At 47.2% G+C, this 21,626-nt stretch overlaps 1 protein-coding gene across 5 annotated transcripts in view; it reads right to left on the reverse strand.

The window, feature by feature from the left end:
- Positions 1–18,491, reverse strand: part of SLC24A1 (solute carrier family 24 member 1) — a 31,046-nt gene extending 12,555 nt beyond the window's left edge. For 2 of the 5 annotated variants that reach the window (XM_028166601.2, XM_007166046.2), the window contains exons 1-3: positions 16,569–18,491; positions 5,527–5,580; positions 3,753–3,861 (exon numbers count right to left, since the gene is read on the reverse strand). In XM_028166601.2, coding sequence (XP_028022402.2) covers positions 3,753–3,861; positions 5,527–5,580; positions 16,569–18,461 — 2,056 coding nt within the window. In that variant the 5' untranslated portion in view covers positions 18,462–18,491. The remainder of the gene's footprint in view (positions 1–3,752; positions 3,862–5,526; positions 5,581–16,568) is intronic. The other 3 variants (XM_028166602.2, XM_007166047.2, XM_057543216.1) reach the window with 2 other exon arrangements.
- Between the last annotated feature and the right edge of the window lie 3,135 nt (positions 18,492–21,626).

Below are 21,626 nucleotides of genomic sequence, written 5' to 3' on the forward strand. Positions count from 1 at the left end.
AATTTCTATGAATTTACTAGAAGCTTTGCTATGGCTCCAGGGGAACTACTGGTGGCCATGTTCATGAGCCTCCCCTCTCCAGTGGGAAAGGGGCAATAGCTGATCACCAAGTTCCCTGCCACTCTCCTTTGGACTCCAGACACCTGCAGCCCAAGCAGAGTCTCCTTCCAGATTCCTGTATACACTCTGTGCCTTGCTGGCAGTCCACAAAGCATCGTGCACAGAATAGTGCTGCCCTGATTTCCAGAAAAGAGAAATGGGGAAGTCAACTCTCTTTCAATATGACTATGTTCCAGGCAACATGCAAAGTGCTGTACATGTGTAATTTCAAGCTGAGAGGCACATAGACTGAAGTGCAGGGGCTCACGAGGGTCCTCCTCACAGCTGTGTAGTCCGTGAGGGTGAGGACAATGCAGTCCGTAAGGGTAAGAGCAAAGTGGAGCCATGGGGTCTATTCTGGGTTCCAGGCTGGCTCTGCCCTGTGAGTGCTGGGTGACCTTGGGAAGCCTGTGTACCCTCTCTACGCCTCACTGTCCCCTCTCTAAAAAGGCAGTAATATGATAGAGCACTGATGTGGGAGTCCATGAGACAAAATAAATAAATACTTTAACTGCTGCAATTAAATATTGCTAAGTTAGCGTGGATTCTGGAGCCAGATGCCTGGGTTTGAATCCTAGTTCTGCCACTTGCTAGCTATGGATCCAGCTGGGTGACCCTCTGTACCTTAGATTCTTCACCTATAAAATCTTACAGAGTGACTTCCCTGGTGGCACAGTGGTTAAGAATCCGCCTGCCAATGCAGGGGACACGGGTTCGAGCCCTGGTCCAGGAAGATCCCACATGCCGTGGAGCAACTAAGCCCGTGTGCCACAACTACAGAGCCTGCACTCTAGAACCCGTGAGCCACAACTACTGAGCCCGTGTGCTGCAACTACTGAAGCCCACGTGCCTAGAGCCCGTGTTCCAGAACAAGAGAAGCCACCGCAATGAGAAGCCCGCGCACCGCAATAAAGAGTAGCCCCCGCTCGCCGCAACTAGAGAAAGCCCGCATGTAGCAACGAAGACCCAACGCAGCCCAAAAAAAAAAAAAAAAAAATCTTACAGAGTTGTTGAAGGAATAAATGAATTTATATATGAATGTGCTTAAGCCGGTGCCTGGCACCTAGAAAATACTACATGAGTTTTAGCTATGACAACAACGATGAGTTGACGATAGTACTTGAGAGCAGCTGTTCCACCCAGGAAGCAACTCTGCACTGCTGAGGCCCAGCATTCCAGAGGGTTTGGTTAGAAGGGACCCTGAAGATCCTCTAGTCCATAATACAGGCAAACTGTGAAGGTTTGGGAATCAAACTCTGCCTGGGTCCAGGATGGGCAGGACACAAAAGCAGGTCTGGAGTTTCCTTCTCTCAACCTGTCTCCTAAACAATCAGGCTGGTTGAGCTGTAGCTGCCTCTGGCAATAGGCTCCATCCTGCAGAGCCATCACTCTGGCAAGTGTGGTCCCTCGAAGTGTCCTGGTGGGCCTGCTCAGCGGGTCCCGTCAGAACTGAGATGTCAGGTGGTGGGCACTCCACTGCCTACCTCATGCAGACCGCTCCAGTGCCCCCTTGGCACTGATCAAGCACTGCAGTCTTCTGTTGAACAACACATAGCTTTTCGAAGGGCTCCCCTGGTTCCAGTCCTGGTGCTGAGAATACCTGCTGACTGCTGGCTGGAGGAGCTGGCAAGAAAACCAAGTTCCCCTCTTTCCTTCTCCTTCCTCATCACATGCCCTAACCTCTCATTTCCCATGCCACCGAGGAAAGCAGGTCCGCTGAATGGCCTCTCTCTGTTTCTCTCTATCTCTGTCTCTTTCTTTGTCTCTCTCATAGACACACGCACATGTGTGAGTGAAATCACCAGAAGAAGCATGGGATTCTAGAGAGGTAAAGCCCCTACCCAGGGTAAGAGTTCAGACCATGGATCAGCTCTGTGGAGAGAGTTCATTGCTTAGAAAGGGTGGAAACATCTGGACGCCATCTGGAAAGAGCATACAGAAACACGAACATGTATCTGCAAAGTGTTCGGAACAAAGGCCTTCATCCCAGCCCTGCATGATCCCAGCCCTTCCTGGATGGAATCTCAGGGCGCAGGATCAGGGCCAGCTTCTCTGAGTGGGGATGCATCCCAGGCACATAAGCAATCATTCCCTGGGAGGGCCATTCCATAACCGCCGCACACCCACACAAGGTACCAAGTGTGCTTGTCTTCTGGGGATGATTGCCACTGGCTCCCCCAGCGCTTGTTTCCTCACATGGCCTCTCAACTCTCAGCGCGGCCGGATCATCTCCTTAGTATCAATCTCCTCTGACCTCGGCCTGGCCTGGACATGGCCTGGACATCACATAATCCTGTTAGGACAAGTAAGCCAGCAGATGGCTGCTGGTCATGGAAGTGGCCCAGGCAGGGGGCCCTGCAGTCTCGTCCAGAAGAAGGTCTTTATCTTTAGGACTTTGCTGAGTCAGTGATTCCACGAGGAGGGCCAGGCCTAACCCAGGGATATAGCTTCCTTCACTGTGCCCAGGCCAGATATGCCCCCAGCATTGATCACCCACAGGCTGCCCAGTTCTGCAGACTCCACTCTTGAAACCCCAGGGGTACTGTTTTTCTGGAGCTGACAGGGTGTGGCCTCTCCCAATGTCTGTGGAAGCTCCTCGTGAGGATTTTCTAGGCAAGGTTTGATCACCTCATCTTTGACCATATGCTTGTTTTAAACAACCAACAACCCAGTATCATATGTGAAGAAGATGCTTCAGGGCCTGAGAAATTCTGAGGTCCCTAAAATTTGTCCCTGGGGCTCATGGGTCAGTCTCTGGTGTCATATTCGGCTCATTCCTCAGCCTCCTGCCCAGCTGCACTCCAATTCCTTGGCTTCCGCCCAAAGGCCAACCTTTCCTTGATGGGCCTCATGCTGGCGCTCCAGTTCTGCACCAGTGTCCCAGAGACAGAGGTGCCCAAGGAGAAGAGAAGCGTACCTGAGGATGCCCTTTAGGGGCCTGCGAAGCCTGTTGGAGGTAGCTCTCTGGGGAAGTGGGGCAGAAGGCAGGGCTCGGTAAAGTGGGTGGTGAGGATCTCAGCTGCCTCCATCATTTGTCAACTTGGGCATCAGCTTCCACTACACTTTGGACCCTCACCACTCCCAGAAGTGGTCCTGGTGGCCCCCAGGGTGTCCTTTGGGATACCTGGCTGGGGGAGGGGTCAGCAGGCTTCCTAGGACTCCGGAGCTGAATACAGAGCCAAGGGAGGCACCATTCAGAGCTTCCAGCTGTGGGGCCCCGCAGGCGATGCCCCCAGAAGCAGCCCTGGCCACACTATCTTGCTGGAGACTCTGTGGGACACTGGGGCTGACTCATGGGGGTGGGCTCTACAGGGAAGTCACGGAGGGCAGCCCCAACATAGACAAGTGCAGGGCACACGACACTCATGGCCTCACTCACTGCAGATGAACCCTTTCATTTTACAGGAGGGACATGGAGACAGGGAGGTAGTGGGGTGTGGATACCTAAGGACCTTAGCTCCTCGGGGCCCTCTCCTGGTGGGTCTTCCCAGACTGCCTGCCTCTACCGCCCTCTCTCCTCTGCTAACTCTCTTCCCACTCCCACCCTCACTCCACCTGCTGCCTCTCAGTTTTGCAAGTCCCAGTTCTTGTTCAGCTGCAGGAGGGAAGGAGTGGACGGGGAGACCACGCAGGTCTGGGCAGACCTTGCTTACCTTCCCCCAGAGCGTCCAGGCTGCGGAGTATGAGCTGGTAGGTGGTGCTGCGGATGGTGCTGTTGTGCAGAGAGGCCGAGCTGCTCCCTTGGGTCAGCACGGACGCGAGCTAAGCAGGAGAGAGCCGCGCAGGCCTCAGCGGGCCTCTGCCCGAGCCAGGGGAGGAGCCGCACGGGGGCCTCACTAACCCTCCTCCCTCCTACAAAGATCAGGCCAGAAGCACAGGAGCCTTATCCTGGCATCCCCTCTTCCTTCACCTCAACAGGACAGTTACAGTGCTTTCTTTCTCAGCCTCCCCTCAACTCTTCCATGACTGGCTAATTCTACATACCAAGTCATTCCCCAAGCTCTTTGACAGGGAGCAGACAATGTGTATTAAGGACACCACATTACCGAGGGTTTGTCCATCCCTGCAAGTGCATCCTCGAAGAAACACTCTCACCCATACACCTCACAGACAGCCCCACGGTGCATGGGCACAGCCCCTTACAGTCCACAAAGAGCGTCTTGGTGCTTTATCACTGCCCCACCCCCAGACATAAGCAAGGTTTTGATCCCCACCTACAGAAAAAGAAATGAAAACTCAACAAGGCTGGGTGGCTTATCCAAGGTCGTAAATGAAAGAGTCAAGACTAGCACCCAGGTCTTCTGATTCCAGCCCTTTCTTTTCTACCCACATGCTCAAGAGACCTTCACAGGCACACACATACACACATCTGTATGTGCAGACACACGGATGTGACACACATTCATTCACAGTGCTAAAAAAGAGACAACAGGTCCAAAATGGAGTCACTTGTGCTCTGCCCGCATCACCAAACCGAAACATAAAATACCTAACTGCAGTTTCAGCCCCCTCCTGGGAATGGACTCTTAACCAGTCAGTCTGGAATTAACTGGTTAGCACACTAGTGAGGTAATCTACCCAATAGACCCCTGCTGTCCCCCAAAGGAAGGTGACCTTGTCTGGAACAACCTGGAACTCCTTTCTATTTGCTAGATGGGATGCTGGGCAATTCATGAATTGTTGAATAAAGCCGATTTGATCTTTAAACTTACTCAGTTGAATTTTTTTTTTTTAATTACAATAGCGACACACATAGAAACATCATCTGACTTACAAGGAACATCCAAAGTCAGACAAACTGCTTGCTTGGTCCCTCCCTCCCCACCAACCAACCCTCTGGATCTGAACTCTTCTGCCATCTAGTGGCTATGGTAACACAATACTTCACAAAAGGCCTAGGGATTTTCATAGGATGGGGGAGGTTTCATTCAGACCCTGGCCTCTTCTCTCTAAGGTCCCCACTTCTTCCCAAATGCCCACAGGCCAAAGGCATTTAAGACACAGTTTTTCAGAAACCTCAGATCCCCCCGCCCCACCCCTCGTATGTTTCTCTTAGTTCTGGGGCATTCCAAAGCCGCAGGTAATTAGGCTTTTAGATCAATCATAGAGTGTTGGGTCTACAAAGTGGGACTTGAGTTTATCTAGTCCAGTCATTTTACTGATGCAGAATCCGAGGCCCAAGCTCACACAGGCAGTGAGCAGTGACATTCTGGACTTAGCTCCCAAGCTAGCACCTCCTCCAAGGCCACCTGGAGGTGACAGTCCCTCTGGCTCCTTCCCTGGCTCACCCTGGCAGCGTTCCCAGGAGCTTCCCAGGTCCGAGCCCAGCCCAGGATCCCCAGCATCAGGGCCACAGCGCGCTGGGTCTGTGGCTGTCCTCTGAAACCCTGCAGTATCCCCACTGGGCAGACTCCGCACGGCACCCACCTTCAGCTTCTTGTTATCCTGCTGCTCATCCACCACAACTGTCCCATCGCCCAGCTGCAAATAGGGACAGGAATCACAAGATGTTCACAGAGACCCTCACCCTTCCTCCCTACTTCCCTCTCTCTCCAGGGAGCCCTCATGTGGGAACACAGAAACACACCCAGAGATAACCTGGCCTCAGAAAATGTTTTAACATGTCCACCACCCCCAGCCTGGCCTTCCACAGTCTGGCTTCAGCCTGCATGCAGTATTCCCAGTCAAATGTGTCCACGCAATGAGGTCCAGTAACACCAGCTACAGCTGTCTTTCAGTCCCTCAAATGCACCATCCTCTTTACCCACCTCGAAACCCTCATCACACGGTCCCTCCTCCTCTGTTTGGAGCCTTCTTTCCTCCACTCCCCATGTTTCATGTCACCTTCCTCTGGGAAGCTAAGGTGCCCGGCTAATTCTCTTTTATTGACTCCTTTTCCTTCATAGCACTTTCCCCAATCTATTTGTATGTTATTTGTATGTTGGCAAACCCAAGTAAATTGACTGTCCCACTAGCATCTTGAAGGCAGACTATTTCATTCATGACACATGCTTGTATGTCAAGCATGAGAACACAGCCTGGCACTTAGCAAGGGTTCAGAAAACGCTGGTTGAATGAATGAATGAATGAACAGTCTCCTGCATATACCTAACCTATTCCAATTCGTAGTCCCTTGTTCATGCCTTTCCCCTCTGCCTAAAATGCCTTCTCCATCCCTCTACGCCTACCAATTTTTCAGAAAATTCAGGGTGAATTCTTACTTAACGCTTTCCCAAATGGCCCCTTTCACCCCCAGCCCAGCCCTCACTCCAGCTCTCTACAATACCTCTCTCCTCAAAAGCTGTATAACAACAGTGGACACATTTTGTGATACCAAAAATCTGGCTCTATAATCGAATAAGTGCTTGCTAGTGTCCTGGGGAAGCTGTAGGGCAGCCAGCTGGGGAAGGGGACAGACCTAGAAGGTCCAAGATGAAGAATCATTACGCCCACAGTATTTACTCTCTGAACCACCAGCTTGCCACTTTGCATTTACTATCTCGTAACACCATCCGAACTTTTAAAGAAATCATCGTTGTTCACACATATTAGTTGTCTACCCAGCTAGACTTCACGTCTTTTTGAACTACGATATAGTTATCTCTGTTCCCCTAACCTGTGGCATAGTGTCTTGTACACAGCAGGTGCTCGGTTAAGGAGAGCTCAACGAGTTGATACGCCAAGTGACCTCTAGCGCCATCTTCAGACAGCAGGGTCACCAATGGCTGCCCCCAGTAATTGTCTTCACCTTCCACTGCCTCCCCCACCTCACCAACCTCCACAGCCAGAAGTAGAACTGGACTTGCTACACTCCCATCTCTGCCTGATCAGAAAATACAGAGAATACTGCCTGATTCAGGGCCACCCACCCATCCATCCGCCCAATTTGTTCATTCATTCAGTTCTTAATTTCTGAGCACCTGCTGTTTACTGGGCACTATGCTAGTGCTGTAGGTATACAAAGATGTTTAGGGCATGGATTCTACTTACAGAAAGGAATTGAGACCAATGATAACACAAACACATGACAAAGCAGAATGTGCCTGAAGAAATGAGAGGCACAGATTAAGGTGCTGTGCTGGGATGGACACGGAAGCCTTCTGAAAGTAGGTGAAGTTTGGATAATCTTTGAAGGATGGGGGAGGTTTGAATGCTTGGATACACATTGTTGAATGAATGAACAAACGGATGAACATACAAATGAATGAAACAAAGCAGAAATAACCAATCTGAATATGAAGGGGGCACTGTGGATTTTCTGAACAAACCCCCTCTTTCACAATTCTGGGATATTGGAGGCTACAGCACCAAACCCCACTGGCCCAGCCACCTCACTATTTATCACATCCAACTCTCACCCAATGAGTTCTTAGAAATACGAGAGGCCAGGCTACCCTTTGGGATGGCTGGTTCTGTCCACAAAAGGGCAGGAGAGACTGACTTTTGCCCCACGAAGCACATGCCTAATGATTTCTCTTCCATTCAGATTTATTTAAATCAAAATACTTCTCTACGGGTTCACTGTTCATTGCACATATCAACATCTTCTACCCTCCATATGCGCTTCTAACTTTCTGAAGCCTTTCACATGCATTTTCTCATTCCATATTACTAATTCTATGAAACAGACAAGGCTAGTATTATTATTGCTATTTTGGCAGATGACAAAACTGAGATGCAGAAAGATTCTGTGACTTTCCCACACTCACAACAATAGTGACAGAATCCCCGACCTCCTAATCTCTATTCAGAGGATTGTTTTTGTTGTTGTTTTTACTAAATCACATTTCTTTTCCCAAGCATAAATAAGGAAATGAAGTCAAATTTATATTTCCTAGTGGCTCTGTTTCATATTATTGACATTTCAGGTAAATGGATATAAATGTTTGTCTACATTTGAGTGTGACTGATGGGTCCATATATGGGTAGCGGTACCAGCAAGTAGGTGCTTTCAGAGTATGCCCTTATTACAAACACATTCCCACATCCACCTCTCACACTACACCAATCATCCTCCTCTTTCTTCAGCCCCACCATCCCCACCTTCTCCCTCTCCTCATGAAAATTAACCAGAGGGCTAAGAAAACCAAAGAAGATGTCTTCATGCCAGCCAAACCCCCAACACCTGTGATGCATCTTGATGAGGATGAGCAACAGGATCCCTTGCAGCCAGCCGTTCACGGGAACCTGTGGTGGCGAACAGGGCGACCCTTCAGGGGGCTTGTCCTCCTGACCTCCAATTCCTATCTCCCACGGATGTAGCAGTTAATCATTGACCTCTCCCTTTCTAGACCACCCATGACACAGTTCCTGAACTGCACATTCTGGTCTGTGTGTTTTTTTAAACATTCATTCAACAAAGATTTACTGAATCCCTGGTTGAGTCCTACCTTCACTGAATACAGTCTAGCACCCTGATCCACTCACCTGTCTAGGCTGGAAACCCAAAAGTCTACCCAAATTCCTCACTTCCTCACAGCTCATCTACAACTAACTGTCAGATCTAGTTCCTGAAAGTCCTCAAATTTGGCCTCATTTCTCTATTCTCCTGCCTACAATCCTGCAACAGCCTCCTGACTCCTGGACTGTTCCTCTTCTGGTTCCTCATTCACTCTTCAGCCAGAGTGATTTTCTGAGCAAAGCACATCATGTCCCTCCCCTGCACCCTGGGGGCTCAGTGTCCTCAGGAGGGAGTCCACACTCCTTAGCTGAGCATATTCCAGCCTCCCGTTTACCTCCAGTTCAGTGCTGTCCAATAGCAATAGAACGCAAGCCACACATGTAATTTTAATTATTTTAGTAGCCACATTTTTAAACAGTAAAAGAAACAGGTGAAGTTAATTTTAATAATGTACTTTATTTAACCCAATATATTAGAATTATAATTCAACATGTAATTAATATAAAAATATCAATGAGCTATTCTACCTTTTTTCTCATCTAACCCTTTGAAACCCAATGTATATTTCATACTTACAGCACATCTCAATTCAGACTAGCCCCATTTCAAGAGCTCAGTAGCTACATGTAGCTAGTGGCTCCCATACTGGACAGTGCAGCTATAGTCTCATCACCCTCTCTCATTCCCCTGGCCTTTACACATGCCTAGGAGACTCCTATCCCTTCTTCAGTCAGCCAACCCCTGCTTGTCCTTCAAGATTCAGCTAAGCATCACCTCCCCTAGGAAGCCTTCCCTGACTTTTGTTGAGATGTCCACTCTCGGCAGTGCTAAATCCCTCAGCACTTACCTATATCATTACACATGATATGGTAAATATTACTTTTACTTTTCTGTCTTCCCCACTAAGGGGGATTTACCACAGAGCTGATGAAGCTTAAACTTCAGGGCCCATCTCTCCCCTCACAAACCCTTTCTGAGGCCTCATATTTAATTTTGTAGCAATAGTTTTATATTCCTTTTCTTAAAGAGTGTCAGACCCCACAAAACCTGGATCAACTCCTGCTCCTCTGCTAGGTTGAGCCCCTTGAGGGCTGCCTTAATTCTCACTGTATCTCCAGACCCTACACAGGTTTCATACAGAGAGATTCCATAAATGTTTGCCAAATGAATGAACATCAGAGTTCTTTGGGGCTTAACCCTAATCTCTCTCTCTCAGCTGGTCCTTGATTTTAATAATCATACATTTGTTGGCGATTCACAAATCTCTATTTCCAGCCCTGACCTTGTTCATAAGCTTTAAGCCCATTTGTACAACTGTCTCGTAGACATATCCACTTGGAGGTGACATAAACACTCAAACTCACCATTCCAGAGCGGGAACTTCTGAGTCCTCCTAAACCTGTTCTTCCTGTAGTCTTCCTTTTCTCACTAGATGGCGCCACCATCCACCCTGCTGCTCAAGCGAAAAACCTTGACTTCCACTCACCCTCCACATCCACACCATCACCAAATCCAGACGATTCTGTCTTCAAAATATCTCTCAAAGATACACACACACACACACACACACACGCGCGTGCACACACGCTGGATGCCCACAACAGCCTCCTAACTGGACTCCCTACTTCCACCCTTGCACACCTACCATTCATTTTGTACACAGCAGTTAGGGAGTGACCTTTTAACTATGACTCCTCATTACATCATTTCCCATTGAACTTCAAATAAAATCCAAACTCCGTATCTAATCCACAAGGCTCTGATGAAGCAGCTCTCATCCCCGTCTCTAGTGTTATACTGTACCACTCTCCCCTTACTCACTATATTGGCCTCCAGTTCTTTCCTCTAGTGCACCAAGGTCCTTGCCTGCTCTGAGCCTTTGCAAATGCTGTTTCCTCTTCTTCCCCTATGGAGCATGGGGAAGAATTCCAGAAGAATTCTCATGGAACTCTACTTGGACTGTCTACCTGAACTTCTCCTCCTCCAGGAGGACTCCCCTGCTCTCCCTCGCTAAAGGGGGCCCACTACCTACAGTCACTCTCCATCACATACACTACTTCCTTCACAGCACTTTTCATACTCAGAAATATGTTATTCTACTTGTTTATCATCCATATGCCCACTCCCCCACACTAAAACATTTTCTGTTAGTTTTATATTTCCAATTTATTCAGGTAGCAGAGCATCTAGAAATCATGCTGTTATTTGTAGAACACTATGAATATCTAATTTCATATTTAATCTCATCCCATACACTAGGAAAAAAGATTGCTCTGTTGTATGAATAGCAGAATATGTAAAATCTCTTACAAGCATACACACATCCATGGAAACAACACGCTGTTCTACCAGGCATGATCAGATGTTTGAGTTTTTCTGTTAATATTTGTTTGTTTCTTATGCATTCATTTTGTCATCTGCTAGCACCCACCAGCAGATGAATGCTGAAAGCTTAAGAAAATTTTATGAAGAAAAGAAGCCTTTATACTGAGAATCTGATTCTTACCATATTTTCCTGACAACTGGAGGGAAGCTGACTATTATTTAAGAAGTTAGGTAATTCCCTGGACTCCACACTCTCACTGCCGAGGGCCTGGGTTTGATCCCTGGTCAGGGAACTAAGATCCCACAAGCGGTGTGGTACGGCCCAAAAAAAAAAAAAAAAGGAGGGAACCCTTCAGCCTAGCTAGGATGAGTTCTTTGGGAGCAAAGTGGATTCCCTGCAGGCTAGTAAGGTCAGGCCCACAGAGGCAGGAAGGGCCCTGGTGGCTGCTTCCTGTCCAGCACCCCTGTCTCCACAGCAGATAGCTGGCTGTCTGGCAGTACAGGTCACTGGAGTAAATGTTAACCCTGACAGGAAAGGGACGACTGGTTCCTAAGGAGGCACCAGGTTTGTCTGCTTGGGGTTTCTGTCGGTTGGTTTAATAAAAAAAAACCCTGCCAAGAAGAAAATAGCCTGCAATGCACTTAAGAAAGAGTGGCAGACTTCTTCCTGGAGTTTCACCTTCTGAAGTATTCCTGTGGGCTGAATGTGGATATGGGGTTTCCAAAGGAGCCCGGACCAGTCTCATTCCCCACCTTGCATCCCTTTTCACCACTGGTGCCCCACAGGGCTGTCTTGCCCATCAGCATCTCATGCAGATGGTCAGTTATTTCTAGCTAAGCTTGTAGCTCTCTCTATAAAGAAGGTCCCATCATCCTTCAAATACAAGTAAGGCTTTTTGGCCAGGCTAGAGCCTCAACTTTGGCTTTCTGCAACTATGCATGGTCAAGGAAGGTCAAATATTTATCATTTGGGGCCAGAACAAATAACACTGAGAGCTTTAAAACCAGGTAAAAAAGTTTCAGAGCAAGCTAAGTTAGACTCTGTTGATAACTATGCAAACATTTACCATTTCTGGGCTTCCCTGGCGGCACAGTGGTTAAGAATCCGCCTGCCAATGCAGGGGACGCGGGTTCGAGCCCTGGTCCAGGAAGATGCCACATGCTGCGGAGCAACTAAGCCCGTGCGCCACAACTACTGAGCCTGCGCTCTAGAGCCTATGAGCCACAACTACTGAAGCCCACACACCTAGAGCCCATGCTCTGCAACAAGAGAAGCCACTGCAATGAGAAGCCCGCGCACTACAACGAAGAGTAGCCCCCACTCGCCGCAACTAGAGAAAGCCGCGCGCAGCAACAAAGACCCAACGCAGCCAAAAATAAATAAATTAAATAAGTAAATTTAAAATAAATTAATTAATATATCTTTTAAAACAAAAAAACCAAACATTTACCATTTCTTCATTGGGTTCATAAAAGGCATCCTCAAACCAATACATGTCAGTTTGACAATGTTGTCTGAAATATTTTTAGCTTTGAATTTTTTTTTTTTTTGCAGCCAGTGTCAAAAGACAGACTCTAAAATAGTTACTATGTGTCTATGTTCAATGATACATCTTTTTTTCTTTTTCTGAAAATACCCTTAAGTAAATTCTGATTAGAATCATTCACAAAAAAAACTTTATCCTGGTTCTAGATTACCAGAGCAGAATAAAAAGTAAAGTGAAAGGTCCTCCAGCTGAGAAACTCCACAGATATCAGTTGGGTGAATATCTGATATGAAAATGAATCATTCTCTGCTGATCTTACATCTCCAAATTGTTCAGGTAGGAGAACACCTGCGATTATGTTGCTTAGTAAAACACCACAGGGGTATTCCTATTCATTTACTTATTGTCTGTGGCTGCTGTCATGCTACAACAGAGTTGAGTAGTTGTGATAGAGACTATATGGCCTGCAGAGCCTAAAATATTTACTGTCTGGCCCTTTACAGTAAAAGTCTGCCAACCCCTGCACTAGTCCATCCCATTCGCTTTACAGATGAGCAGCGTGAGACCTCGAAGAAAAGCAAAGTGACTTTGTAGTACTTTGCACAGTGTTCCCTTTATCAGTTACTTTTGTCTATGCCTGTCCCTTCTAATGGAAGGGACATGATCTTTTTACTTCCCACACTGCTTTTCATTTAAGTGCTTAATAATATAGGTTTGTGGAGTTGCACTGACTTGCCCAGGATAACAGGGATAGTTAGCCATGGATACTGGGTTAAAACCCAGATGAATGGATTCATAAACTGGTGATAAGGACCACCAACTAGCTGTGTAACTTTGGCAGAGTTAATTATCCTCTCCGAGCCTCAGAGTCTCCTCATCTGCAAAATGGCAATAACAATTTATTCTTGCAGGTTTTTTTTTTTTCTTTTTTGGCCACGCCGTGGGGCTTGGGGGATCTCAGTTCCCTGATGAGGGCTTGAACCTGGGCCCCGGCAGTGAAAGCCCAGAATCCTAACCACTAGGCCACCAGGGAACTCCTCTCCTGCAGGGGTTTTATGAGAAATTGTCGAGATAATGTACATATGTCATAGGCCCTCCACAAGTATGGATTCCCTCCCCTATTCCTTTTTCTCTATAAACTGGAGACCCTGACCTGTTAGAGTTCCCTGAGGAAACCACCCAATACTTGTGGAGCTTCTGCTTTAGGGATGAGACGTTGGGCTCAGCCCTTTGGGAGATATAAAGATTATTTCCCCCATTTAGTGGCAATGAGGAGCCTAACACTGTGGCCGCACCTCACCCCAGGCTGCCAACAGAGGCAGGGGGAGGCCCAAGTGTCTTTCCTGTTCCTGTTTCCCTCCAAGAAGGAGCTGGCTCCCACTGCCCTCTAATTGTCTTCCCCCTGCTTAAACTTCCTGAGCACTCGTGGCTTTGATTTCTCCCCAACCCTCCTCCTTGACTCCCTACCACTCGGTCTGGCCTTTCCCCACTTCTCTCTTACTTCCTTACCTTTGGATGTGTGGCTGACGGCATAAGCCCAGTTTCCCTGACCCCCTGCCTTCTCAAGGAGAAGCTCAAAGAAGGAACCCATTAGTCAGGGAAGAGGTGTGAACTGATAGGTCAGTGTGAGTGAGTGAGTGAGTAAGCAAGGCATGTTCATTTTCATAAAGTTTCATAGTTAAAGTAAGATAATTTGCAGAGGTGAGTACACATTCTTGCATAAATCACAAAAATGAATACCAACACAGTTTACTAGATCAAAGACTGGATTTTCAGAGAACTGCTTCAAGAATTCAAACAGAATGGCTTCCCTCAGTCTGTCAGTGAAGTACAGGATAATTTACCTCCTCAAACAAGATCATAGGTCTTGGGGCAGCCAAACACAGACGGAATGATATAAGCAAAGGCAGATACCGCTCTCTCTGGCTATAAGAAACCTGGGGTGAAACTCCAAATCCAGATGTTTTTAAAAATCACTTCAAAATAGCTACAGTTTTTAAATTATTTGGACTAATTTTTAGAAGGCAGTTGTTAGTGCTGCAAACTCCTAACTATAGGTTTTCAATTTTAAGTAAATATAAATTTACTTTCAAGGACAGCTAGTATTTCAACCTGTTCTTTTTTAATAATGCTGTTAATTAAAATTCATACTGGATCTGTTTCAATAAATAGATATGAACAGTTGTAATCAGCACTGCTCTCACTGGTTGGCAAAGAGCTGCTACTAAAGGCCTTGAAGAATCTTTTAAGTAAGTTACAAATTCTCTTTTGAAATCATGATTATGCTTTACTTGCTTGGCAAGCTTTGCTCTGATGGTCTAGTTCTGACAAAATTGAAAATTGAGAATTTGCAGAGTTTAAATAAAAACAGAATTACTATGAAGGACTGGGAGGCAAGTCAAGAGGCATTTTGATGTGGACCATTTTTAAAGTCTTTATTGAATTTGTTACAATATTGCCTCTGTTTTACATTTTGGCCTTTTGGCCATGAGGCATGTGGGATCCTAGCTCCCCGACCAGAAATCAAACCCGCACCCCCTACACTGGAAGGTAAAGTCTTAACCACTGGCCCGCCAGGTAAGACCCAATTTTGAAAACTGCTGGCCTAATGTATACCAAGGCATTAGATACTTTCTCAGAGAATAGTACCAGACTTCATGGTCACCCTCAGCAAAGCCTGCCCTGAGAACTTCAGGAGGAGGGAGGGCCCTGTTTCCTCATATTAAATGAGGTAATGCTCTGAGCCTCCCTTTCTTTTTTAAGTCTCTGGCTTCTTAGAGCAGTCATCTGGAGGGAAATAGTACTGAATGGGGAGTTAGGATACTGGGTTCCCATTCCAGTGTGGATACCTTCTGGCTGTCCAACCCTGGGCAGGATATTTCTCCTTTTTGGGCCATCTGCAAAAATGTACTAATTGGAGGTCGGCTGACCAGATCAGACAAACAACAGCTGTGCTGGGCCTGACAGAACGGAACTCATTTAGACACAAGACATTATCAATGAATGTTACCGCTAAACAGAACAATTTGCATGATTAGTTGGACTCTGTCATTTCCACCAGAGATGGGAAAGGACCTGTCCAAGGTCACACAGTTAGAGGCAGAATTGGATTAGAACCCAGGTTTCCTGACTCTCAATTCTATGCTCTGAACACCACACAAACCTCAGAAGTCCTAAAGGAAGTACATTTCATCTCCTTGTATCACACATCTCTGAGACATGTTGCTGAGTTTGGTCTCCATCCTGCCTACTCATCAAAACTGCACTGGATTAAGCAGCTAAATCCTTCCACTCTTTGCATGCAAAATTCTGCTCACACTAGTGGCCTGAGATCTGAAACAGGCAGGCTATGAACCAAACTTTGCCCAAACTCACCCTTTAGGAGCATGAGAGAAATGGGGGTCTGTGTTCCCTAGGGTACCCTCACTTTGGAGTCTCAAGGAACAAAAAACTTGGGGATGAATTTCTAGAGATCACTTCCCCAATTAAATTTCACTATCCAGATTATTGAATCATGCAATGAATTTAGCAGGAAGGTCCCTCATAGGGGCAGAGAAATTCTTGGAAAGGAACTGTGGAGTCAGAAGAATGCCCCAGAGTTGGAGCTCTCAGTCTCCAGTCAGCACAGAGAAAGGGCTCTGCACCCAGGGCTGGCTTGTCAGTGGATGAGTGGAGCTCCCATCTTCAATACTTTAAAAACAAAACAAAACTCAAAAAGCCTCCTCCTTCTCAGGCCCTAACCAAACTACCAGCCCCTCCAGGTCTGGAATGTGAACAAACAGGATTAAATGAAAGTGAAGGTGCTAGATAAACCCTACACACCATGCCCATTTTATCATTTTTCCCTGCCTGATATCTCCTTGGACATTCTCCAAAGCCCAGCTCAAATGTCATTTCTGAAGACCCAATCAGAACAACCCGGGTTCATCCTGGCTCCACCACCTATTTGCTGTGTGACCTTGAACAAGTGGTTTAACTTCATTAGGCCTCAGTTTCTTCCCCTGCCAATGGGGGATCCTAATAATAACCATTTTATAGGACGATTAAGGGCTGACCCAAGGTCACTCCTGCAAAAGCCCCAGCATAGTGCCTGGCAGAAAACAGGACTCTATAAATATTGAATGAATTGCAAGGGAACCAGAACATTCACTCATCTCTTGAGGTCTGACCTAGCACTTTCCATTCTTCAGTCCTTGGCTTTCCCCCACCCTTTTGCCCAAAAGGGGGTAGAGAAGCCTGAGCCAACCTGTTCTTACCTTGTTAAGGTCCCCTAGGGCCATGACCTTGGCCACTGGCCTCTTGCTGAGTTGCTCCTTCACCCACAGCTCAAGTTGTTTGTTCCACTTCATGGTGAACACATAGAGGGCATAGGCCAGCAGAAGCAGCAGGCTCTCCCACCAGACAATGAGGTTATCCAGGAAGAAGACGATGAGCATCATTAGGTCAAGGATGTAGAAGGTGATGTCACGGAACAAGGGCCACCAGGTGAGGTTGAGGATCTCCCGGGAGAAGAGGGCACAAGTGCCAATGACAAAGAGGATGTTGAACACCGCAGAGCCCACTATGGTGCCAATGCCCACATTGCTATGGGAGATGAAGATGCCAATGAGGGAGGTGAAGAGCTCGGGGGCAGAGCCTCCAGCAGCCATGAACGTAGCACCTGCCACATCCTCAGAGATCTGCAGCTTGTCTGTGATGACACCCAGGGCTGGGACAAAGTACTCGTCACAAACGATGGCCAAGGCTACAAACACATACAGCATGCCAAAGATGTGCAGGACCACCCAGCCCTGCCTCCGCTCCTTCACACTGAACAGGTCTCGGGGGTACTCTGCCTTGGGGTGGAAGTCTGGCTGCCCAGAAGGCAGTACTGAGGGACTGGGAGCCTCTGGCATCCCAGCTGTTGTCAGACTGGGGGAGGGGACAGTGGGCGAGACTGGGACTGGCTCCACAACCACACAGTGATGGACCTGAGTGGTCGGATTTGCCCTGACCCTGGGAGTTGCTGGAGTGGTGGGTGCTGGGGAAGGGTTCTTCACCAGCCCCCAGAAGGTGGCTGAGGATATTCCAACGGTTGGTGCACTGGTTCTGGACGAGGGATTCCTAGCCTTCCACGCAGCAGTAGAGGCTTTGGTTTCTGCTGGGCTGCTGCCTGTTGTGATGCTTACTGTCACCTGCCCCTCAGAGATGGCTGCGGTGTGCTCCAGGACTGTTCCCTGGGGTGTTGTCAGCTTGTTTTTTCCCACTAACCCCCGGTGGTTGGTTGAGCTATTATTGTCCACTCTTCTGGGGGTAGTTAGGGTCTTCTCTTCTACCACATTCCTTGGAGAAGTCAAGATGTCTGTTTCTAAGTCATTTATTAGGAAGGGTGGGGCGTTATCAGTTACTCCCTTGAGAGGAGTTGGGGTGGTTTCCTCCACTACTGTCTTGGAAGGGTTGGTCTCCAGTATTTTGTTGGTTGTCATAATTTCACTGTCTTTCACTGTTGCTTTGGGGGTGATCCCACGGCTCCTGGTCATTGTCATGAATGTGGATGGGTCGTAACTGGTCACCATCCTACCAAGTGGGGATGGGGTGTATTTCCTCACCTTTCCCCGGGCTTGAGTTGGGCGGTAGCTCTTCACTGCTCCCCTGGGTGTTGCTGGGGTATAATTATTTACTGCTGGTCTGCCTGAAGTTGGAGGGTAGTGATTCAGTGCTCCACTGGGTGTGGCTGGGGTGTCTTCCTTCACTTTTTCCGTTCGGGCTGCTGTTGGGCTGTCGCTGCTCTTGGGTGTTGCTGGAATGACGTTGGCTGTTCTTCTAGGTATACTGGGGGTGTTCTCCATTGTTACACCAGGTGTTGTTCCATCTCTGCCCACTGTGGCTTGGGGTGCCCATGTCTCAACCTCCATTTCAGAGCTAGATTTTGGAGGGTCACTGCTCACCATCATCATCTCATTGTTGGAAAGGTCCCGGCTGGCTAGTTTTACAGGCTGTTGGGAAGAGACTGCTGCCCACAGTGAGGGGAGCCCCCGGGGGCTCCTCAGGTACTGGTAGGTGGAACCCATGATCAGCATTCCCAATAGGAAGAGGAGGCGCCTCCAATGAAGCCGCTTTGGCCAGAGTAACCGCCTCTCCTGTGCCCCCATCCTGATCAATTTCCCCATGATGGCCAGTTACGCCTGGTTACAGAAGGCCTCTCATTCTGTCCACTGAAAGATGGGGGCTGCTCTGGGATTCAGATTAGAAATCAGAGAAGATTCCTCCATGAAGCCCAGCCAGGGGGTAACCACAAACCTAGAAAGAAAAAAAAAAAAGAAGAGGTTATTTGTTCCTAAAAGGAGAGCTGGGATCCACCAAACCCTCATCTGGAAGAGTGACTATTCACACAGGGGCCTTTGTAGTGAAAGTCAGTTGTTTCTGCTGGAACAAAACAACCCCTGCCCCCTGCTCCAGGGGGCAATGTCTGCTCATGGGAAAAAGAGCATCTTGGGGTCCTCTTTACTGTGTAGGCATGCCAGCAGCCCAGGTTCCTGAGCTGGGTCTACTCAGCTCTCCTTGGGATCCTTGCAAGAGGTCTGCCCACACTCCACAGGTCCAGCCAGAGTTGCTGGGAGCTCAGTCATCTGTAGCTGGTGCCCCAGGCCACAAATCTCACCTTATCCAAGGCAAAAGGGAAGTAAGGAGATATGATTTTAAGCTTTAGACAGAAAGGGGCAGTAGTGGAAAGCAGTGCAAGGCTCTATGTGTTTTTACTGGACTGATTTTAAAACGATTCCACCGTCATTCAGAGAGGACAAAGCTTAAAATTTAACGTCATGAAGCTTCCCAGACAGTGTTTGGTGTCATGGGAGGAACATGGGGAATAGAGTCAAAGGCTGGGTTCCCAGATCTGCTGCTTACTAGCTGTGCCACCCTGGACAGGCAGAACCTCAGTGCTTCATCTGTAAAATGGGCATGATAACATATGCACTGATTATGCAAAGATTCTCTCTGAAAGGACATCTGGAAAAGGGAAACTAAGGGTCAGGGATCAGAGGGAGACTTACTTTTAAGTATATCCTACTGTTCAGTCTAACTGTTTAACCTTTTTATCATGTGCATGTTATAATATTTTTAATTTAATTTCATAGAAATAATAATAGTAATAATAATACCCATCTATGTAAATAGTAATAACAATACCTATGTCACAGGAATGTTGGGAGAGTAAAAACACATCCGGTCTGGGAAAAGCACTGTACAGAATCAATGCCCCATAGGGGTTAATTTTACATAAGGACTCAGGAGGGAAAAACATTTAAGGCCCTCAAAGAATTCTCTATTTATAAAGAAGGGCAGAGAAGCCCAGCCCAACTAAATATGAAATCTCTCATCAATGTCCACAGGTTACTACAAAACAATAACTAGAAATGATCAGTTTTGCATATGAAGTAATATATTACAAGTTAGATGAATAACCCATAGAATCTTAGGTCATTAAAGGTGGAAAGAATTACTGACACTGTTTAATGCAACTCCCCATTTCAGACATGAAGAAACAGGTCCAGAGAGATGTGACTTGCTCAACATCGCACAGCTAGTGAGCAGCAGTGCAGATGAGCTTTCTAATGTCCCAGTCTTTCCAGCACTAATTACCACACTAATTAGCAATGCAAATACAACTGTCTTAAAAAGCAAAATAAGTATGGAATTAGTGAATTTCCTTCTTTGTCCTTGATTCCTATCATTGTCTTTCCACCATCTCCCTGTCTACCCTAACCCTCGCCATATACTCAACACTCTGAATCTCCAAAAGAAACTTTGGAGAGTATCTCTTTCTGGCGTGCCAGTGTTATGTAACAGAGCTCAGCTGGCACCCCAGCTGATCCCTCCTACCTAATCACATAATTTACCTTCAAACCTGGACATCTGGGTATCTTCTCAGTTCTGGATCCAGGGTCTCAAAGAGTAAGTCTGAAGCTGTACAGCAGGGAACACCCCATCTCCTGCTCCCAGCTCCCCTATGGAATCCTAATTCAAGGCAGGGTCAGGTATGAAGGGCATCTCAGGGGAAGGATATCCAATCCCTGCTAATACCCGCCTCTAAGAAGCTTATCAGGGCATTGTACAAGTTCTGGGTCCCACTGTCTCTGCCAGAGCCTGAGAGAGCAGACCTTCCCCCAGAGACATAGATGGATTCTCTGTGGGCCCCTGCATTCAAGGGGGAAACTGGGGGAACTTTCTAGTTCTTAGAAACTAATTTCTAAGCTCTGAGAATGAGAGATGATCCACAGTTTCCGGAAAGATTTGGAAAGATTCTGAAGGCACTCTGTGGGAACCAAGAGAAAGTGCCTGAGGCTTAAAAGATCAGAAGACCTCAGTTAGCACCAGGCTTTGTTTGCTACTGTGTGATTCTAAATGTAATTTAAATGTAAATGGAGAGATAATAACACCTGTCCTACCTATTTGAAGGGTGGATGTGACAATCAAAGTTAAAAATAAGGGAATATCTACTCAATTTTGCTGTAGAACCTAAAACTGCTCTAAGAAAATCTATTTTTAAAAATGAGGGAATGGGGCTTCCCTGGTGGCGCAGTGGTTGAGAGTCTGCCTGTCAGTGCAGGGCACACGGGTTCGAGCCCTGGTCTGGGAGGATCCCACATGCCGCGGAGCGACTCGGCCCGTGAGCCACAATTACTGAGCCTGCGCGTCTGGAGCCTGTGCTCGGCAATGAGAAGCCGCGATAGTGAGAGGCCCGCGCAGCGCGATGAAGAGTGGCCCCCGCTTGCCACAACTAGAGAAAGCCCTCGCACAGAAACGAAGACCCAACACAGCCATACATACATACATACATACATACATAAAAATAACGTAAGCAGACAAGAATAGCATTAAAAAAATAATAAAAAAAATGAGGGAATGTGGGAGAAATACTTTACAAACTTTAAAGCATTTCACACATGAAAAAATATTTTATTAGGCCTAAGGAAAATTCTTGAGGGACAGGGCACTGACAGATCTCCCCAGTGCAGGCTGGGACATACTGTCAACTGAAACAAAATGCACAACCTAAAAGTAAATAAAATCAAATGTTTTATTTGGGGCATTACTGAAGACTTAGGCCTGGAATACAACCTCTCAGATAGCTCTGAGGGACTGTTCCAAAGAGGTAAGGGAGCAGCCAGGATATACAGGAGTTTTTGCCAAAAAAACCCCAGGTAGTCAAACATCAAAAGATTACAGCTAGTTAAAGAAAAACCAGACATCTCAAGTTGAGTTAACTGATTTTCTATACCTGGGACGATGCAAGAGTCTGGGCTTAATGAAATTATTCCTTTGATATGCACCTT

Source organism: Balaenoptera acutorostrata, chromosome 3 (genome assembly GCF_949987535.1).
Source record: "Balaenoptera acutorostrata chromosome 3, mBalAcu1.1, whole genome shotgun sequence".
In the NCBI taxonomy this organism is placed as follows: domain Eukaryota; kingdom Metazoa; phylum Chordata; class Mammalia; order Artiodactyla; family Balaenopteridae; genus Balaenoptera; species Balaenoptera acutorostrata.